General features: G+C 54.1%; 1 protein-coding gene across 3 annotated transcripts; it reads left to right on the plus strand.

Annotated features, from left to right (window-relative positions):
• The first annotated feature begins 5,796 nt into the window (after positions 1–5,796).
• Positions 5,797–13,433, plus strand: FHL3 (four and a half LIM domains 3). Of its 3 annotated transcripts, none has more exons than XM_081495215.1 (6): positions 5,797–5,968; positions 10,834–11,007; positions 11,096–11,270; positions 12,096–12,265; positions 12,380–12,591; positions 12,682–13,433. In XM_081495215.1, exons 2-6 carry the CDS (start codon positions 10,852–10,854, stop codon positions 12,845–12,847), a joined length of 879 nt encoding a protein of 292 aa, XP_081351341.1. In that variant the 5' UTR covers positions 5,797–5,968; positions 10,834–10,851; the 3' UTR covers positions 12,848–13,433. The 3 variants fall into 3 exon arrangements, with proteins under 3 accessions (XP_081351341.1, XP_081351342.1, XP_081351343.1); XM_081495216.1 differs by having other exon boundaries at positions 12,380–12,578; positions 12,693–13,433; XM_081495217.1 differs by having other exon boundaries at positions 12,380–12,566; positions 12,693–13,433.
• Positions 13,434–16,125: the final 2,692 nt, after the last annotated feature.

The following is a 16,125-nucleotide window of genomic DNA, read 5'->3' on the forward strand; positions in this document are numbered from 1 at the left end:
TGCTTTTTAATATGCTGTCTAGGTTGGTCGTAACTTTCCTTCCAAGGAGTAACGTCTTTTAATTTCATGGCTGCAATCACCATCTGCAGTGATTTTGGAGCCCCCAAAAATAAAGTCTTGACAGTGTTTCCACTGTTTCCCCATCTATTTCCCATGAAGTGATGGGACCAGGTGCCATGATCTTAGTTTTCTGAATGTTGAGCTTTAAGCCAAATTTTTCACTCTCCTCTCTCATTTTCATCAAGAGGCTTTTTTTCATCAAGAGGAATGTGAAGTTCCCCTTCACATTCTGCCATAACAGTAGTGTCATCTGCATATCTGAAGTTATTGATATTTCTCCCAGCAATCTTGATTCCAGCTTGTGCTTCTTCCAGCCCAGCATTTCTCATGATGTACTCTGCATATAAGTTAAATAAGCAGGGTGACAATATACAACCTTGACGTACTCCTTTTCCTATTTGGAAAGTGGGAGCAAAAAAAAGTAACAGGTTCCCTTTCTGGGGAAGAGCTGAGAGGGGAGGCTGGTGCCTTATTTGGGGTGAGGGCAAGGGTGTGTCCAGGGTTCAGGCCAGAGGAGTGGCTTAGGTGTGTTCTGCCCACCCCTTTATGGTGTTGAGTGCAGGGGGTTACCCTGCCTTCTTAGCTCTCAACACCCGATTTTTGCTGCTGCAACCCAGGAAGGGACAGTTGGATTTTTCTTTTTATATCTTTTGGTCCAGAATTTGCCCCAACTACACACACACACACAAGCAGTCACTTGACTTTAATGGCATCATTTTTCTCATGCATTAGCCAAGGATAATAATAGCACGCACTGCTTGCCTCATAGGGCTGTCAAAGGGCTCATAGTTGAACAGAGGAGTCATATTATGGCACTAGTTACAAAGTTCTAGGTCCTTCACACCCTCAAGGTGTGGCTGAAAGAATCTCAGAGGCAGTACAATGCAATGATTGGGACCATAAACCACGGAGGTGTGTTCTGATCCTGTTACCCGTCAAAACACAGCTAGCTTCATTGAACCTTAGTCTTCCATCCGTAAAATGGAAGTAATAATACTATACCTACAGGATTGGTATGAGGTTTAAATGAAATAATATGCTTAAAGTCCTTAATGTTATGTTCACTCATTGGCAAATTCACAGTCAATTGGAGCTATTATTGTTATTATAACTAAACCTACCTGTAAGAATAGAGAAAAGTTGAGCACAGCAGGACATTCCAGAGGCATTTGGCTTCTTTTCCACCAGGTAAAGCTAACCTTCAGTGAGTACTATAATTGCACCCATTTTCATGACAGGGCTCACCCCTCCAGCTGTGGCGCTCTGGAGAAAACCTCTACTCAGTCCCCAGAAGTGTGAACCCAGTAAGCCAGTGGCATGTAAAAGCTGAAAGTAGCTGAGATCTGCTGTGTGAAAAGTTCTTTCCTGCCTCTGAGTCTGAGCCTTGCCCAACTAAGGCCACCTGCATTAACAAAATTCATTCTCACTTATTATTAATCAGTGACCATCGAAACACAAGGACCTTCATGATCTGGCTCTATCAAGCCTCACCTCAATTAAGAAGCCCAGCCATCAGGCAGAGTGACCAGGTGGCAGCCCCAGTAGCTCCTGCCACTTTCCCTGAAGAAGGCATTTAGTGGCAGAGACGTTCAGGAGAAGGCAGCTCTGCACACTCGATTTGAATTTCACATCCACAACCTATCAGCTTGTGATCTGGGGCCACCTTGTCAAACTCTCTGAGCCCTGTGTACTGCTGCTGCTGCTGCTAAGTCGCTTCAATCGTGTCCAACTCTGTGTGACCCCATAGACCCACTAGGCTCCCCCGTCCCTGAGATTCTCCAGGCAAGAACACTGGAATGGGTTGCCATTTCCTTTCCCAATGCATGAAAGTGAAAAGTGAAAGTGAAAGTCGCTCGGTCGTGTCCAACTCGCAGTGATCCCCTGGACTGCAGCCCACCAGGCCCCTGTGTCCATGGGATTTCCCAGGCAAGAGTACTGGAGTGGGGTGCCATTGCCTTCTCTGGGGCTGTGTACTACTCTGTAAAATTGTGATAACAATAATAACCACCTCATATGGCTTTGGTGGGGCTTCCCAGGTGGTGCTAGTGGTAAAGAACCTGCCTGCCAACACAGGAGACATGAGACACGGGTTCTATCCCTGGGTTGGGAAGATCCCCTGGAGGGCATGACCATCCACTCCAGTATTCTTGCCTGGAGAATCCCATGGACAGGTGAGCCTGGTGGGCTACAGTCCATAGGGTCGCAAAGAGTCAGACACAATCAAAGCGACTTGGCATGCACGCAGGCATGGCTTTTGTGAGAACCAAAGGAAATAACAACTGGCACTTAGCATAGTACCCTGCGTATATTTGGCATTTAAGCATTGGTTCTCCCTGTGCTCTGTAGAAGTCAGTCATTTCACCCTCTGCACCCACAGCCCCATTGCAAGGCTTGGGGTCATGAGGAAGGTGTTTCTGGGAAATCTGAAAGAGGGTGTCTGCTCAGATAAAGAGGCCTGCAGCGGCTGCAGGCAGTCCAGCCGGCAAGAATGAGCAATACAGCAGACAAGGAAGGGAGTTTTCTCACTGGGGGGAAGAGGGCTTGTGGTTACAAGCATCAGAGAGTGATTCAGCAGCCAGAGGAAACCATGAGAGGCCTGCCAGTTACCAGGCACCCAGGGCCTCCTTTTGTAAACTTTCAAGGTGAGAGAACAGTTGGGAGACCCTGCATAAGCCGCCTTCCACCCCGAGATAAGGAAGGTGGGGACCTCTAGGGTAGGGGGGAGGGACAACCAGACACCACTCACCCAAGGCCAGTCAGCCTGGCCAGCGTTCAGGCTCTGCTTCCAGCCCCAGCTCTCAGACACACCTGTTCCCACGAGGAGGGGTGGGGGGTGGGGAAGACTGATGGGGAACAGGAACAGGGAGTCCATGAGGCTGATCCCTAGACCTCCCTGGGGCATGTCCACCTGTGTCACGGGAAATTAGAGCAAGCGGGGAAATGTGAGCCTGCTGGCAATGGAGAGGAGAAAGGATACAGCCCTGCCCTACACCAGTCTCCCTCCCTTAGGCTGAGCCAAGTCAAAAATCTCCTCTTTCCAGGGCTTCCAGATTCCAAGAAGCAGAATCTTACCACTTGATGAGGAAAGAGAGTGTTGGGGGAGTTGGGCGGTGGCTGGGGGGGGGGCAGGGGGTTGAGGGAGTGTCCCCCATGTTGAATACCTACTGTGTGTTCTCACTCATTCCTCACAATTATGCGATGAGACTGGGAGTCCACCACTCTGAACAGATGAGAGTTGGAGGGTTCAAGAAGTTAAATGACTACAGAGGCTATGGAGCCTAATGATTAAGCTAGCTCCCTTTGTTTGGCTGGGTTTGTTGTTTTTTTTTTTTTGACATAAGGAGCTTTGACATTTGATTGTCTGGATTTGAATCCAGGCTTTGCTGTTATTAGCTGTGCTACCCTTGGCAGGTTACTTATTCTCTCTGTGCCTCCATGTTCTCATCCTTAAATTAGGGATAAAATTACATATTTCACAAAGCTGTTGGATAGTTGAGTGCATTAATGTATGTAAAATGCTTAGACGGGGACTGGTGCAAAGTAAGAACTCAGGAAATACTGACTCTTATTCAGGCTGCTCATCAGAGATTCAAACTGAGTAAAACCAGAGACCCCCAAATCACTTTGCTGTAGAGCAGAAATTAATGCAACATTGTAAATCAGTATTGTTGTTGTTCAGTAGCTCAGTCAAGTCCGACTCTTTGCGACCCCATGGACTGCAGCATGCCAGGCCTCCCTGTCCTTCAACATCCCCCAAGTTTGCTCAAACTCGTGTCCATCGAGTCAATGATGCCATCCAACCATCTCATCCTCTGTCGTCCCCTTCTCCTCCTGCCTTCAATCTTTCCCAGCATCAGGGTCTTTTCTAATGAGTCAATTCTTCGCATCAGGTGGCCAAAGTATTAGAGCTTCAGCATCAGTCCTTCCGATGAATATTCAGGACTGATTTCCTTTAGGATTGACTGGTTTGATCTCCTTGCAGTCCAAGTGAATCTCAAGAGTCTTCTCCAATACCACAGTTCAAAAGCATCAGTTCTCCAGCACTCAGCCTTCTTTATGGTCCAACTTCAATTAAAAAAAAAAGACCCACAATGCTACCTTTGATCCAGCACCTTCCTTACTCACTCATAACCCCTCCATTTCTGAAGGCTGCTCACCTTTACCTTCCTCTCAACCCAGTGCAAATCCTTTCTTACCATCTCCTCCAACCAGGCAGTCTTCCCTCTACTCCCCAGGGCTGGGAGTCTCCTATACCCGTAAGACAAATTCCAAAGTCTGGACTGGCTGCTCCCTCCCAGGACTCCAGGTAGTACGTTACTGTGGACCAATCTGCAGCTTGGGGTCCAAATGGAAGCAGTGTCTGTGATTCATTCATTCATCAGATATTTGTTGAGTGCCAGACATTGGAGTAGATACTGGGAATGCTGTGGTGAACCAGAATAACAGTCCCTGTGCACAGAGTAGGTGTCACAAACAACAATAATTAATAAGCAATTAGTTAATCTTGAAAGGAAACCTGGCCTCAAGGGTGACTTGGGACCAGGAAGGCAGATATGTGATTCAGAAGTGGGAGAGCAGGGAACTCAGGAGCCCCAGTTTGGGAGGGAATGAGTCTCTGAGAGTTTGGCCAGACCCAGGCTGGGGGATGGGAGCGCCTCTGTGGGCACCCGAATTTCGAATTTCGAGACCCTGAGGTTATTTCCAGGCTTGGTTGGTTGTCTCCTGTTTTGCAAACAGCGCGCAGAGCCTCCTCCTCCCTCCCCTCCCCTTCAAATCGAGGCTATTTATTCCTAGTGACAAGCCTGAAGATCCCAGGGGGGGTGGCCTCAAGGACCTGGAGGGGCCTTGTGTCCCTGGCAGGCGCCAGCGCTCCCTCCCAGGCAGGGCACAGGGAGGAAGTCGGAAGGTTGGAAACTGCAGAGGTCGGGAGAACGACTTCCCTCCACCGCCCCTTGTAAGCGCCCCATCCATGCACACTCCTCACAACCCTTCTTGAGAAGCTCAGAAGTCATGGGGCCTAGGATATGGGTCTCCCCTGGGCCTCAAAGGTCAAAACTATTCCTGGGCACTGTGGAGACCAAGGGAGGTCTTCTCTGCTCCACGATGAGCTGGAGGCGAGGCGGCAGTTACTTCTGTTTTCGCCACTTTAGAGTTGTGAAATAAGCCACTTTGAAGGTCAAGGCCCTAGAGAGGGGGTCCTTACTTCATTCCTTGTTTCCAGAGAACACCTTGGTTCCCAGTGACAGGGACGTGACAGCAGGGTAAAAACCACCCCCTTCTCCAGGCTGGCCTAAATCCTCTTTTACAAATTCAGGCTGAGTGTGATCCCTGAGGGTAAACTGGCAGGGGGCGGGAACACGTAGGAGGACTCTCTCTCGGTCCCCAAATGGACCTTGGTCTGCTGCCTCCGGGTATCCCTTGCCTGAGATTGAATACAGCTAGCCGCTGGGGGCGGCGGGGGGAAGGGAGATGGGGGGGAAGGGAGGCCAGCAAAAGCTGAAGGGAGGGGACTGGGGCGGGGTCCTGGCGGCCCTGGAAGGTTGGGAGAGCCAGGTTAGGCCGAAGGGGCTGGGGCCGGCTCCAGTCTAAAAGAGAGGTGGGGGCGGGGTCTGGCCCCCAGCCTCCGGGACGAGGACCGGGGGCGGGGTCCGCACCCCGCGGGCAGGGGCGGCCGGGGGCGGGGTCCGGGCGGGGCGGGCCCCCGCGCTCACTTCCTCGGGGAGGGATTGGGGCCGCGCTCCCACTCGCCCACACAGTCCGTGTGCCGCCGGCAGGCTCGCCGGCTGCTCGCTCGGCCCCGGCTCGGCCCGGCCCGCTGGTAGGAGCCGCCGAGGGACGCGGCCCCGGCTGCCCACCTTCCCGCCCCCGCGCGTGAGCGCCGCGCCCCGCTCCCGCCTCCCGCTTCGAGGTGAGCTCCCCGCCGAGCCTGGCTCCCCATCTCCGCTCCCTGCCCCCGCCCTCGGGCGGGAGGGGAGAGACGGTCAGCCGGGGGTTAAGGGTAGCTGCAGCCCCCGCCCTCTGCCTCAGGGCCCCGCCTGGGTCCGGCCGCCGGCGCCGGGAACTCGCTGGAGCCGGTGGCGTGCGGACGCCGAGCCCCGGGGGCGCCCGCCGCACCGCACCGCCCCGGGCCGCCTGGCTGGGGCGGGGGCTGCTACGCGAGTTAGCCGGGGGAGGGGGCCAAGTTTGAAATGGAAAAGCGAGAATCGAGAGAGGCTGAGAGGGTGCGAAAAACCGGCTTCCAGAAAGCCTGGTGGGAGCAAGAGACCGAGACTGGACAGGAGCGGCGGCGAGCTTAAACCGGAGGGTGCAGAGATACCCGAAACAGGGACAGAGACCAGGGCGTAGGTCACCAGGAGGCAGACCCGAAGCTTTGGGACGGACCCAGGTTTTGTGGAGCGGAGAATTTTAGGAAAAAAATATGCAGTGACCCCAGACGTGTTGTCGGCCCGGTCTAGGGCCTTGGAGGGTTCCGCGCAAATGAAGGGCCCCGGAGCTTAAACTTCATTAGTCTTGTGGTCATCCAGCCTCAGAGAGGCCTAGAGAGACATCCAGAAACTGGAGGCAGAGACACTCTGACATACAGAGATGCTAAGAGATAGAGAAGGGCCGAGACATTCCACCCTTTGGAGACACTGAGATGCGAAGACTTGGGTGAACGGAGGTAGAAATCCACAGAGGCTGACGTTGGGAGATAGCCAGTCAGAGATACAGACACGAAACATACAGACAGTTGCTGAAGTACAGACACAGACGTCCGGAGTGGAGCAGAGTTAGACGCCGAGAGACAGATGTCACAGAGGGACGGTGACAGTTTCCAAGACAGAACCCGAGGGACTCAGACTCCAAAAGATTGGGAGGCGAGGATGTGGGGAAACAGAACTAGGGGGGCAGCTGAGCCCCCTGTGAGGCAGAGGACTTGAGACAGTAAGACATCAAGAAGGAGCCTCACACACTGGTGGAGACAGCCCCAACTTATTTTTAAACTCCAGTCTTGGACGCTCTGCTTCAGCCCTGGGGGACCTAGGGTGAATGAACTGTTCCTCTTCTGTCCCCAGAGCAGCTGCTGGATCCTGCTTCCCACCCACCCCCTTCTCCCAAACTGCTCTGACTCCCAGGCCCCATGGTGGAGGGAGGGGGGAGAAGAGAGTGAAGAGTTTGGGGTTGATGCCTGGTAGCGAGGATGAGGTGGGGGGAGTTTGATTTCTCTCCTCAAGTCCCCTGTCAACTCCTGAAAACCGGGGGAGGAGGGATCAGTTCTGATTGTGAGTCACAGCTGTGGGACCTGGCCAGGGTCCTCCTGGACAGTGGGGGGTAGAGGGGGGCAAAGGGGTTGAGCGGTTGGCATGGGTACTTGGAAAGACTTCTGAATGTCTTCCAGTCGCAGGGCCGGCAGCTGGGGAGAAGAGCCAGGCTCTTGTACAAGTGACATCACCCAGTATCTCCTGTCCCCCTGCTCTTAAATGCTGACCACCCCCTCCCCCACTGTTTCTAGGGAAATGGGAAAAGGCTCCCTGCTGGGAGGCAGGGGACCTGGGCTCTCTGATAACTGAGTAACTTTGGGCATGCTTCTGCCTTGTCCCTGGTCTCTGTACTCAGCTGTAAAGTGAGGATGATACCCTATCCTGCCTGCCTTATGTGCGATCTGATAGATGGTAGGGGCTTCCCTAGTGGCTCAGCCATAAAGAATCCGCCTATAGTGTGGGAGCTGCAAGAGATAGGGGTTCAATCCTGGGGTTGGGAAGATCCCCTGGAGAAGGGAATGGCAACCCACTCCAGTATTCTTTCCTGGAGAATCCCATGGACAGAGGAGCCTGGCGGGCTAGAGTACATAAGGATGCAAAGAGTCGGACACGACTGAAGTGACTTAGTGTGTACGCATAGGTGATGGGTGGGCTTTGTGAGAGGCAGAACGGCATGTAGGTGTGTATACCTGCACACCTATGTTGGAGCTTTCAGAGTTATGCTCACTGGAGTCACACTTGCCCCACTGGTCTCAGTGAGCCCCATGGCCTGGGCCTCTTCGGCTTCCCCAGCAGAACTAGGGAATTCCCTTTTAGTTTTCTCCCTGGACCCACCCTGAGAATGTCAAGGTCAAGTCCCAGCCCAGCCCCCTGACCCAGGCCTGGCTGAGAACCTGTAGTCTAACCCCAGTTTGAGTAAGGAGCTAATGATATCAATAAAAACACTGAGAACTACCGTTTACTGAGTACTTAGTATTTCCCAGGTGCTTTCCAGATACCATCACATTTTTTTTTTTTCCATCACATCTAAGTCTGGCAACAACCCTAGGACGTAGGAGGTAGTATTAGATGGGAAAACAAGCTGAGGGAGCTTAAGGGACTTGCTCGAAATCACCTAAGTTTATATTTCACAGTTCAGGCCTTTACATGCCACAGGCTGCAGCCATTTAACCAGCCATTCTGAGCGGCAGGTTCCCTGGGAGGTGTGTCAGATGTGTGTGTCTGAGTCAGGTGTAGGGGTGTTTGTGTGATGGTGGGGGCAGTGGCTGGGCGCCATCTGGCAGGCTGAGCAGTCTCCCCCGCCACCCTCTACCAGCCATGGAGGAATACAAGACGGGCTCCCTTTAGCTCCCCAGCCCTGCCAGGGGAGGAGGAGGGGCAGAAAAAGGGCAGAGACAGGTGGGCCTTGAGAGTGCCCTTCACGCTGTCCTCATCGGAGCCCAGCTGGACAGACCAGGGGACCAGGGAATTCTGGGAGAGAAGCCGAAGCCACGCCCACACCCTATTTGGGGTGCCCCTGTGTCAGAGTGGTGCCTGCCTCCCGGGGGGTGGACCTAGGACTAGTCTGGGCCTGAGAAGGTGGTTGCCGGGGGCCAAATCAGGAAGGAAGGAAAGGCCCAGGGCTCTCCTGGAGCGATGTGTGGCCACTCTCCACCTGTGCGGGCCCCTGCTGCCCAGGCTGACAGCCCGGGCAACCCTCAGATGTTGGGCCAGGAGAAACCCAGGCCTGAATGGTGGGGAGTGAACTCGACCCTCCAGCATAGCCCCCAGCCCAGAAGTCTCCACTCTGAAGACCCCAGCCCCTGGTGGCCCCTGGCCTGGAGTATGAACTGAGTGTCCTCCCATGACAGAAGGGTAGCTGTGAGCTCGAGCCACCCCTTCAGAACAGCCAGGCCCGCCAGTCTTGGGGCATCTGCTGGTGCCTGGAGTCTGAACTCCAAACCAGAGCAACGCTTGTTGGCTAGAATTTCCTGCTGGGGGTGACTGAGAAAAGGAGGGCTTTTCCTTCAACTTGAGCCAGGCCAGGCTCTGGGGACTACCAGTGCCTGGGGTCTAATGGGGGGAGTGGGTTGGTGGGTCCATTTGTGCTCCTCAGACTCATCTGCAGCTGTGAGAAGATCCCCTTCCCAGGGTCCTGGTGGTTCCTCTCCACCCAGGATCCCAGTCCTCAGAGAGCGGGCTTCTTGATGGAGGAGGCTGGGGTGGGGAGCTCTGAATTTGGGGCTCGAGATGGGAACCTGGGGCAGCAGAAGGAACCAGGAACCCCACTTCCTAACCCTCCCTACTCCCCAAGCTCCTGCTGCAGAGGCAGCTGTGTGGATGACCTCATCCCACAAACATGCTTTGTTCCTGAGAAAATGGAAAGTGTCTGAGGTTTGGTGGGGGGCTGGGTGTCTGCAGCAGCAGCTCTCCGTGCTCCCCCTGGCCTGACTCCCCACCCTAGAGGGGGCCTGACTGGAGAGGAAATGTCTTCAGTGGCTCCCACTCTCTCGCCCTTCACTCCCCCAGCCCCAAACCCTTAGAAAAGCTGGAGAGAGGCTGTCTTCTCCCAGAGGCAGGGGGAAGGAAATAATGATCCAGGGGATGGAAAGATTCTGGGGCTCTGCCAGGCACTGCCAGGAGTGATGCCAGGCAGGGGAGAGGGCAGAGGGCACACTGCAGCATCGCCTGTTCCCCTCTCTGTCCCCAAGCATCTCGTTTCCCTTTTTTCTCCCCTGTTGCTGGCAAAACCTGACAGCTGGCCATCTGTGCTATCGCAGCTGCTGCAGATGTTGCAGGCCAAGGCTGCCCAGGCTGATGTGGCCAAAGATGCAGAGGGAAGTGGAGTGGGGTGAGGGCAGAGGGTCCAGCTGGGGAAGCTTGGCTGTGTCCAGCTTGCAGGATTTCCTTCCTGGTTAAACCTGGGCTGAGCCTCTGAAAGTCCTTGTTGCTGGCTTCTCCTGGAAAGGGAGGCCCAATGTCATTTCTCCCATCAGCCTCCACCTCTACCATTCACTGGCCCAGCATCCTTCGTACACTCTGCTGTTTCCTGAATGGTGTTGAGGCAGGGAGAGGGGGGTGGTGCAACAGCCTCATTGTCATCCCAAAGCTTCCCCACTCCAGGGCTCTGGGTATGTCCCTTCCTGGGAGTCAGGAGAGGGTGAAAGTACCGTTCATATGGAAGAGGGTGGGGTGACTCCTTGCCCCTGCTCTTACACCCTCTTGGAGACAGTAAAGACAGTGGAGGCTAAACTCAGGCTAAATGTAGGGGCAGGAAATGAGTCACTGACCCAGGAAAAGCCCCCTCCCCCCAGTTCTGCCAGGGCCCAGATAAGAAAAGAACTTCTGCTTCCTGATTTTTTCCTGATCCCCCCTCACCCCCAACGTTAAATACAGAAATAAACATGCAGGACTTGTGTTCCCAGAAGCACCCATTCCCCGTCACCATCTGCTCTGACCTGGCATTTCCTATGCCTGGTCTCTTGTTCTTTTTTTGTGTAGCTAAGCCACAGCCCCTCGGGGTGACCCCTGCCCCACCTTGTGCCCCTAACAGGGTTCACTCACAGCCACCATGAGCGAAGCCTTTGACTGTGCCAAATGCAGCGAGTCCCTGTACGGGCGCAAATACATCCAGACAGACGATGGCCCCTACTGCGTACCCTGCTACGATAACACCTTCGCCAACACGTGTGCCGAGTGCCAGCAGCTGATCGGGCACGACTCACGGGTAAGGACTGGACCACACAGGGCAGGGAGTAGGTGGAGGCTGGCAGGAAGGGGCAAGTGTGCCAGCACCCTTGCCGCGCTCCCCCCAGGAACTGTTCTATGAAGACCGCCACTTCCACGAGGGCTGCTTCCGCTGCTGCCGCTGCCAGCGCTCCCTAGCCGACGAGCCCTTCACCTGCCAGGACAGCGAGCTGCTCTGTAACGACTGCTACTGCAGTGCCTTCTCCTCGCAATGCTCTGCCTGCGGGGAGACCGTCATGCCCGGTATGTTCCCGGGGGCTCCCAGGGGCTCGCTGTGCGTGGGACTGGCATGCCTGGCATCTGTGTAGGATCCGTGCATGTGCGTGAAACTGGCGTGCCTGTCTGATACATACAGGGAGGCTTGATAAAGACCTGCCCATGCCACACATTCCTGGATATTGTGTGCAGGATCTGCTGTGCCTGTTTGCTCTTTGGAGCTTAAGGGGGACTGACACGTGATACACATCTGGGGGCTTAACACGTTTGGCACACGTAGTGTACTGAGACTGTCAGTGTTTGTTGCATTGGAGCTTGTTGTGTACAAAGACAGAAAAGACAGATACTCTATAGAGGGCTTAACACGTATGGCGACCTGCGTGGCTGATAGAATGTGTGGATTTAGAACACATGGAGATTGGCATGATGAGGATATGTCAGGGCTTCCTATGTACTGAATCTATCATGTCCAAGACATTAGACTCGCTTGCCTCGTAGATGGGGTCTTTGTGTGTGTGCTCACACTATCACATCTGGTGTATAAGGGCTTGCTTAGCATATACTGAGTCATGGTGCCTATCACCTGGAGGCCTGGTAGCTGCTGAGGTTGTCATACTCGGGGACATGTGGGGACTTCACTTAGGCCAAACCCTCAGGTCTCGTGCTCAGCCAGCATGTCTGGTGTTGGGGGAAAGTTAGCATGTGCAACATATGAGGTGGGGACCCTGGTGAAAATGCATGGACACCACTTTCAAGGCTGCAGGAGCAGCAGGGACCCTCCTGGAGGGTAGCAGAGGGTGGCACTCAGGAGCTTGGGACACAGCCTCTGAGTGGGACCCCTGTTCCCCACAGGGTCCCGGAAGCTGGAGTACGGAGGCCAGACGTGGCATGAGCACTGCTTCCTGTGCAGCGGCTGTGAGCAGCCCCTGGGCTCCCGTTCCTTTGTGCCCGACAAGGGTGCTCACTACTGCGTGCCCTGCTATGAGAACAAGTTTGCTCCTCGCTGCGCCCGCTGCAGCAAGGTGGGGGCGGGGCGTGGAGCTCCACTGCACTCGGGAGGGGGTGAGCAAGGCTCTGTTGTTGCGGGGTGGGAATCCCCACGTGCCCCCCCCTGCTGACAGAGGCTGCCCCCACAGACGCTGACGCAGGGTGGCGTGACATACCGTGACCAGCCCTGGCATCGAGAATGCCTGGTCTGCACTGGGTGCCAGACGCCCTTGGCAGGGCAGCAGTTCACCTCTCGAGAGGACGATCCCTACTGTGTGACCTGTTTCGGAGAACTCTTTGCACCGAAGTGCAGCAGCTGCAAGCGCCCCATCACAGGTGGGTCAGAGGGTCCAAGGACAGAGTGGATCGGGTGCGGGCGGGGGGCAGGGGACCTGGTCTCAGTGAGGCCAGTGGACAGGACCCCCCTCCAGACGGCAGCGCTAATCCTCAGCCTCCCTCCAGGACTCGGCGGAGGCAAGTATGTGTCCTTTGAAGACCGTCACTGGCACCACAGCTGCTTCTCCTGCGCCCGCTGCTCCACTTCCCTGGTGGGTCAGGGCTTCGTGCCGGACGGAGACCAAGTGCTGTGCCAGGGCTGCAGCCAGGCAGGGCCCTGAGCCAGGGCTCCAGGACTAAGGCTCCTCCTCCAGACTGCCTCTGGGACCTAGCCTCTCCCCAATTTGGGGTTCCCCTTGGGCTCCAGCATTCAGCCTCCCCACTCCAGCGTCCTCAATCTGGTACTTCCTGATCCAGGGCCCCCACACTTGGGCTCTCCCGGAGCCTTCATCATCATTCAAATCCCCTCCCCAAACCTGAACTCGATCGAGAACTCTGTCCTCTCCCTTCAGGTCGGGCTTGCTTCCCAGACCAAGCCCTTTCCCCAAATCAGGGCTCTGGGACCCAATCCCCCTTCAATGTAGACTTGTCTCCAAACACTTTAGGTGTCCTATGGGTGCCTGAGAGGTCCTCAAAAGTCGAACGTACTCAGGCTTGACGCTCCCCACCCCTGTGCCACTGGGATCTCCAAGGATGGGGCTGTCTGGGCAGCACTGGTTAGGGGGTCCTAGGGTACAGGTTTTTGCCCATCCCGTGTTGTGAGTGTTTTCTCTTTTCATTTCAGCTCCATTTTGCCCAGAGATGGGCAGAGGGGTGGGTTTGGCTTGCCCCTCTCTTTCAGATTCTGCAATAAAGCAGTATGAGAAAGTGAAGGCCTCTGTTTGGCTGGGGGTGGGGGGAGAGGGCGGAGGTGGGGGGAGGGGCCAGGAAGGTTCCTTCGCACACCAAGGGACTGGGAGGCCCTTCCCACCTCCTCCCTGCAGGACAGGAGGAAGCTTCCAGGCGGGGTGGGAAATCTCTCCCGGGAAAGGGGATCCCCGCCGCCGCTACCGTCCCTCTCTGGCTTAGCCGGCCTCCCTTCCACCTCCCCCGCCTGCTGGCAAAGGGGTTTTTCCTCCGGTGAGGAAGGGAGGGATTTAGGGAGGTTGCGGACCGGAGCCGGGGCGGGGGCGGCTGGCGTTGGGTTCCCCGCCAGGTACAAACCGCTCCCCTCCCTCAACAGCCCTACCCCCCGGACCCCGCGGAGCATCCAGTGCGAATCCCCAGTGTGGGCCCAGACCCTCAGCCCCCTTCCCCCTCTTCCCTAGGATTAGCGGAGGCGGCCCGGGATCCGCTCGCGGCCGCACGTTTTTTGCCAAAAAAGGCAAGGATGCAGCTGCACGCGCCGCGGGAACATCTGGATCCGATTCCCGGCATGAATGGGTCATGGCCCCGCCCCACCGTGATTCAAGGGCGGGGGCGGGAATGAGCCCGGGGGTGGGGGGTTGGGGGGGCTGTCCCCCAAAATGAGGCGATGGGGCGGAGCCCTGCTCCCCTCTCCCGGCGTCCGACGCCCCTGCCCCTGCGCTCTCGGCGGCCTGCGGTGTGGGCTCCGCGGTCTAGACTGGTGGAGCCCGACTCGTGCGCCCTGGCGGCCGGCGCGGGCTGAGCCACTGAAGCCCCGCCCGCGGCTTCCCCCCCGGTGGGGGGCCCCGGCGGGTCTGGCGGGCGGACCTTCGGCGCCCAGTGGGGGAGGGGCCCCCGGGGCCGGCAGAACCGCGTGATTATATGTATCTCAAATGAAATCTTCCCCGAAATTCTATGGGGCGGGCGTTTTTCCATTTCACAGAGGTGGAGACTCCACTTGTCAAGTTCCGAAATAGGTACATCCAGGGTTCTACTCCTTTCCATGCTGCCTTCCCAGTCCAATCTGGATCCTAAACTTTGACATTTTCAACAAATCTTGATGAATGCCCACCATGTGTGCTTATCATTAATGATTGTTTGTTGACATTTTCGTCTTTTCTTCCACCAGCCTCTGAGGGTTGGATTCATGCCTGCCTTGCTCACCCCTCCACACTCAGCCTCGGGCACTTAACTACATGTTCAATAAAGAACTTATCGAGGAAGAGTAGTCCAAGCATAGAAAATAGCTAATGCAAAGACCTGGAGGCCTGAAAAAACATATGGTGTATTTTGAGGAAGCAGCAGGTAATTTCATTTGGAGGAAGTGCCAAAAGACTAAAACAGTAGGCAGCAGCCAGGTCATGAAACGCCGAAAGCCAAGTGAAACAGACTTCACCCTGTGGGTAAACCAGGCAGTGGAAATCTTTAAGCAGGGGTGTGAGATGATCACTTCGCTGCATAGTGAATAATGGATTGGAGGGGTAAGATGAGCAGGCTGGGGAGGAGGCTGGTGCGGTGGTCCAGGTGAGAGATAATGAGACAGGTGGCAGCTGGAGTGGAAAAGACAGGACTTGGTGACCGGTCTGAAGGAATGAGGAAGGAGGTGGTGTAAGGGAAGGAAGGCATCAGGTGAATGGTGCTTAGGTGACCCACCCACCTAAGAGGAAAGGGATGTGCAAGTACAATAATGGGTCATTGATTTCAAGATAAACATTTTTCAGATTTATGACCTCAGAAACCCAGATGCAACCATATAATCAACCATGTGACATAGCTTAATTGAAAAACAATTTTTTTTCTTTCTTTCTTAATCGAGCATAAAATAATGTTGGGGTTAACACTTGATAATGTCTCATATGTGATGAAATATGGTAAATCCCAAACCTTTACCCCCCACCCCCGGCCCCTCAAAAGATATACACACTGAGTCTCTGCAATCCAGAAGAGGACTTTCTTACCTCTCTTACAGAGGTGCAGGAAAAATGTCTGGGGATTTGTTGTATCTTGGGGTCCTATCCCTAAGTTGGAGGTCTTGCTTAAATTTTTAGACACTAATATAACCTTCACAACACCTCATGAGCAAGCAGGACAAAAGCCATTATCTCTATGTTATTTTTCAAATTTTCGAAAACAGAAAGCAATGCATGCTTATTGTAGAAAAATTGAAGAATACCAAAAATAGGTAAATTATGAATAACTCCTTGATATGTTATGACCTCGTTCTTTTTTGTTAAGCAAGCATGTGCATATATGTATTTTCATACTTAGTTTTAAATGTGTTTTTAAACTGAAAAAGTAATACATATATATGTTAAGGAAAATTTTTCATGCTAACTTGGACATATACAAAGAAAAATTTCCTTCACATTCCAGAGCTTCCAGTCTGTCTCCTCATAAACAGCAATGGTTTACTGTTACTTGGATATCTTTCCGGAAATAATCTCTTTGCATGTCTATTTTTATATACACTGTTTTGCCCCTCTAGTTGTTATCACTCTGTATGACCATCTTTCCACCTGAGTTCATACAGATTTTTTAAACAGCTTTATTGAGGTATGTTACATATCATAATATTCATTCAATTTGAGTGTACAATTCAGTTGAGTTCAGCAAATTTAATAGATTTGTGCAACTATCACCACAATTCAATTTTAGAATTTTCTATCACCTCCAA

This window comes from Giraffa tippelskirchi, chromosome 5 (assembly GCF_054371585.1).
Source record: "Giraffa tippelskirchi isolate mGirTip1 chromosome 5, T2T-mGirTip1v1.2.pri, whole genome shotgun sequence".
Lineage (NCBI taxonomy): Eukaryota > Metazoa > Chordata > Mammalia > Artiodactyla > Giraffidae > Giraffa > Giraffa tippelskirchi.

What these genes read in the sequence shown, in the direction of transcription:
- FHL3 (XM_081495215.1), top strand. Translation starts at nt 10,852, where the DNA reads ATGAGCGAAGCCTTTGACTGTGCCAAATGCAGCGAGTCCCTGTACGGG. An exon ending in TGATCGGGCACGACTCACGG is followed by an intron (nt 11,008 to 11,095) that starts GTAAGGACTGGA and finishes CGCTCCCCCCAG; the next exon opens with GAACTGTTCTATGAAGACCG. An exon ending in TCAGAGGGTCCAAGGACAGA is followed by an intron (nt 12,592 to 12,681) that starts GTGGATCGGGTG and finishes GCTAATCCTCAG; the next exon opens with CCTCCCTCCAGGACTCGGCG.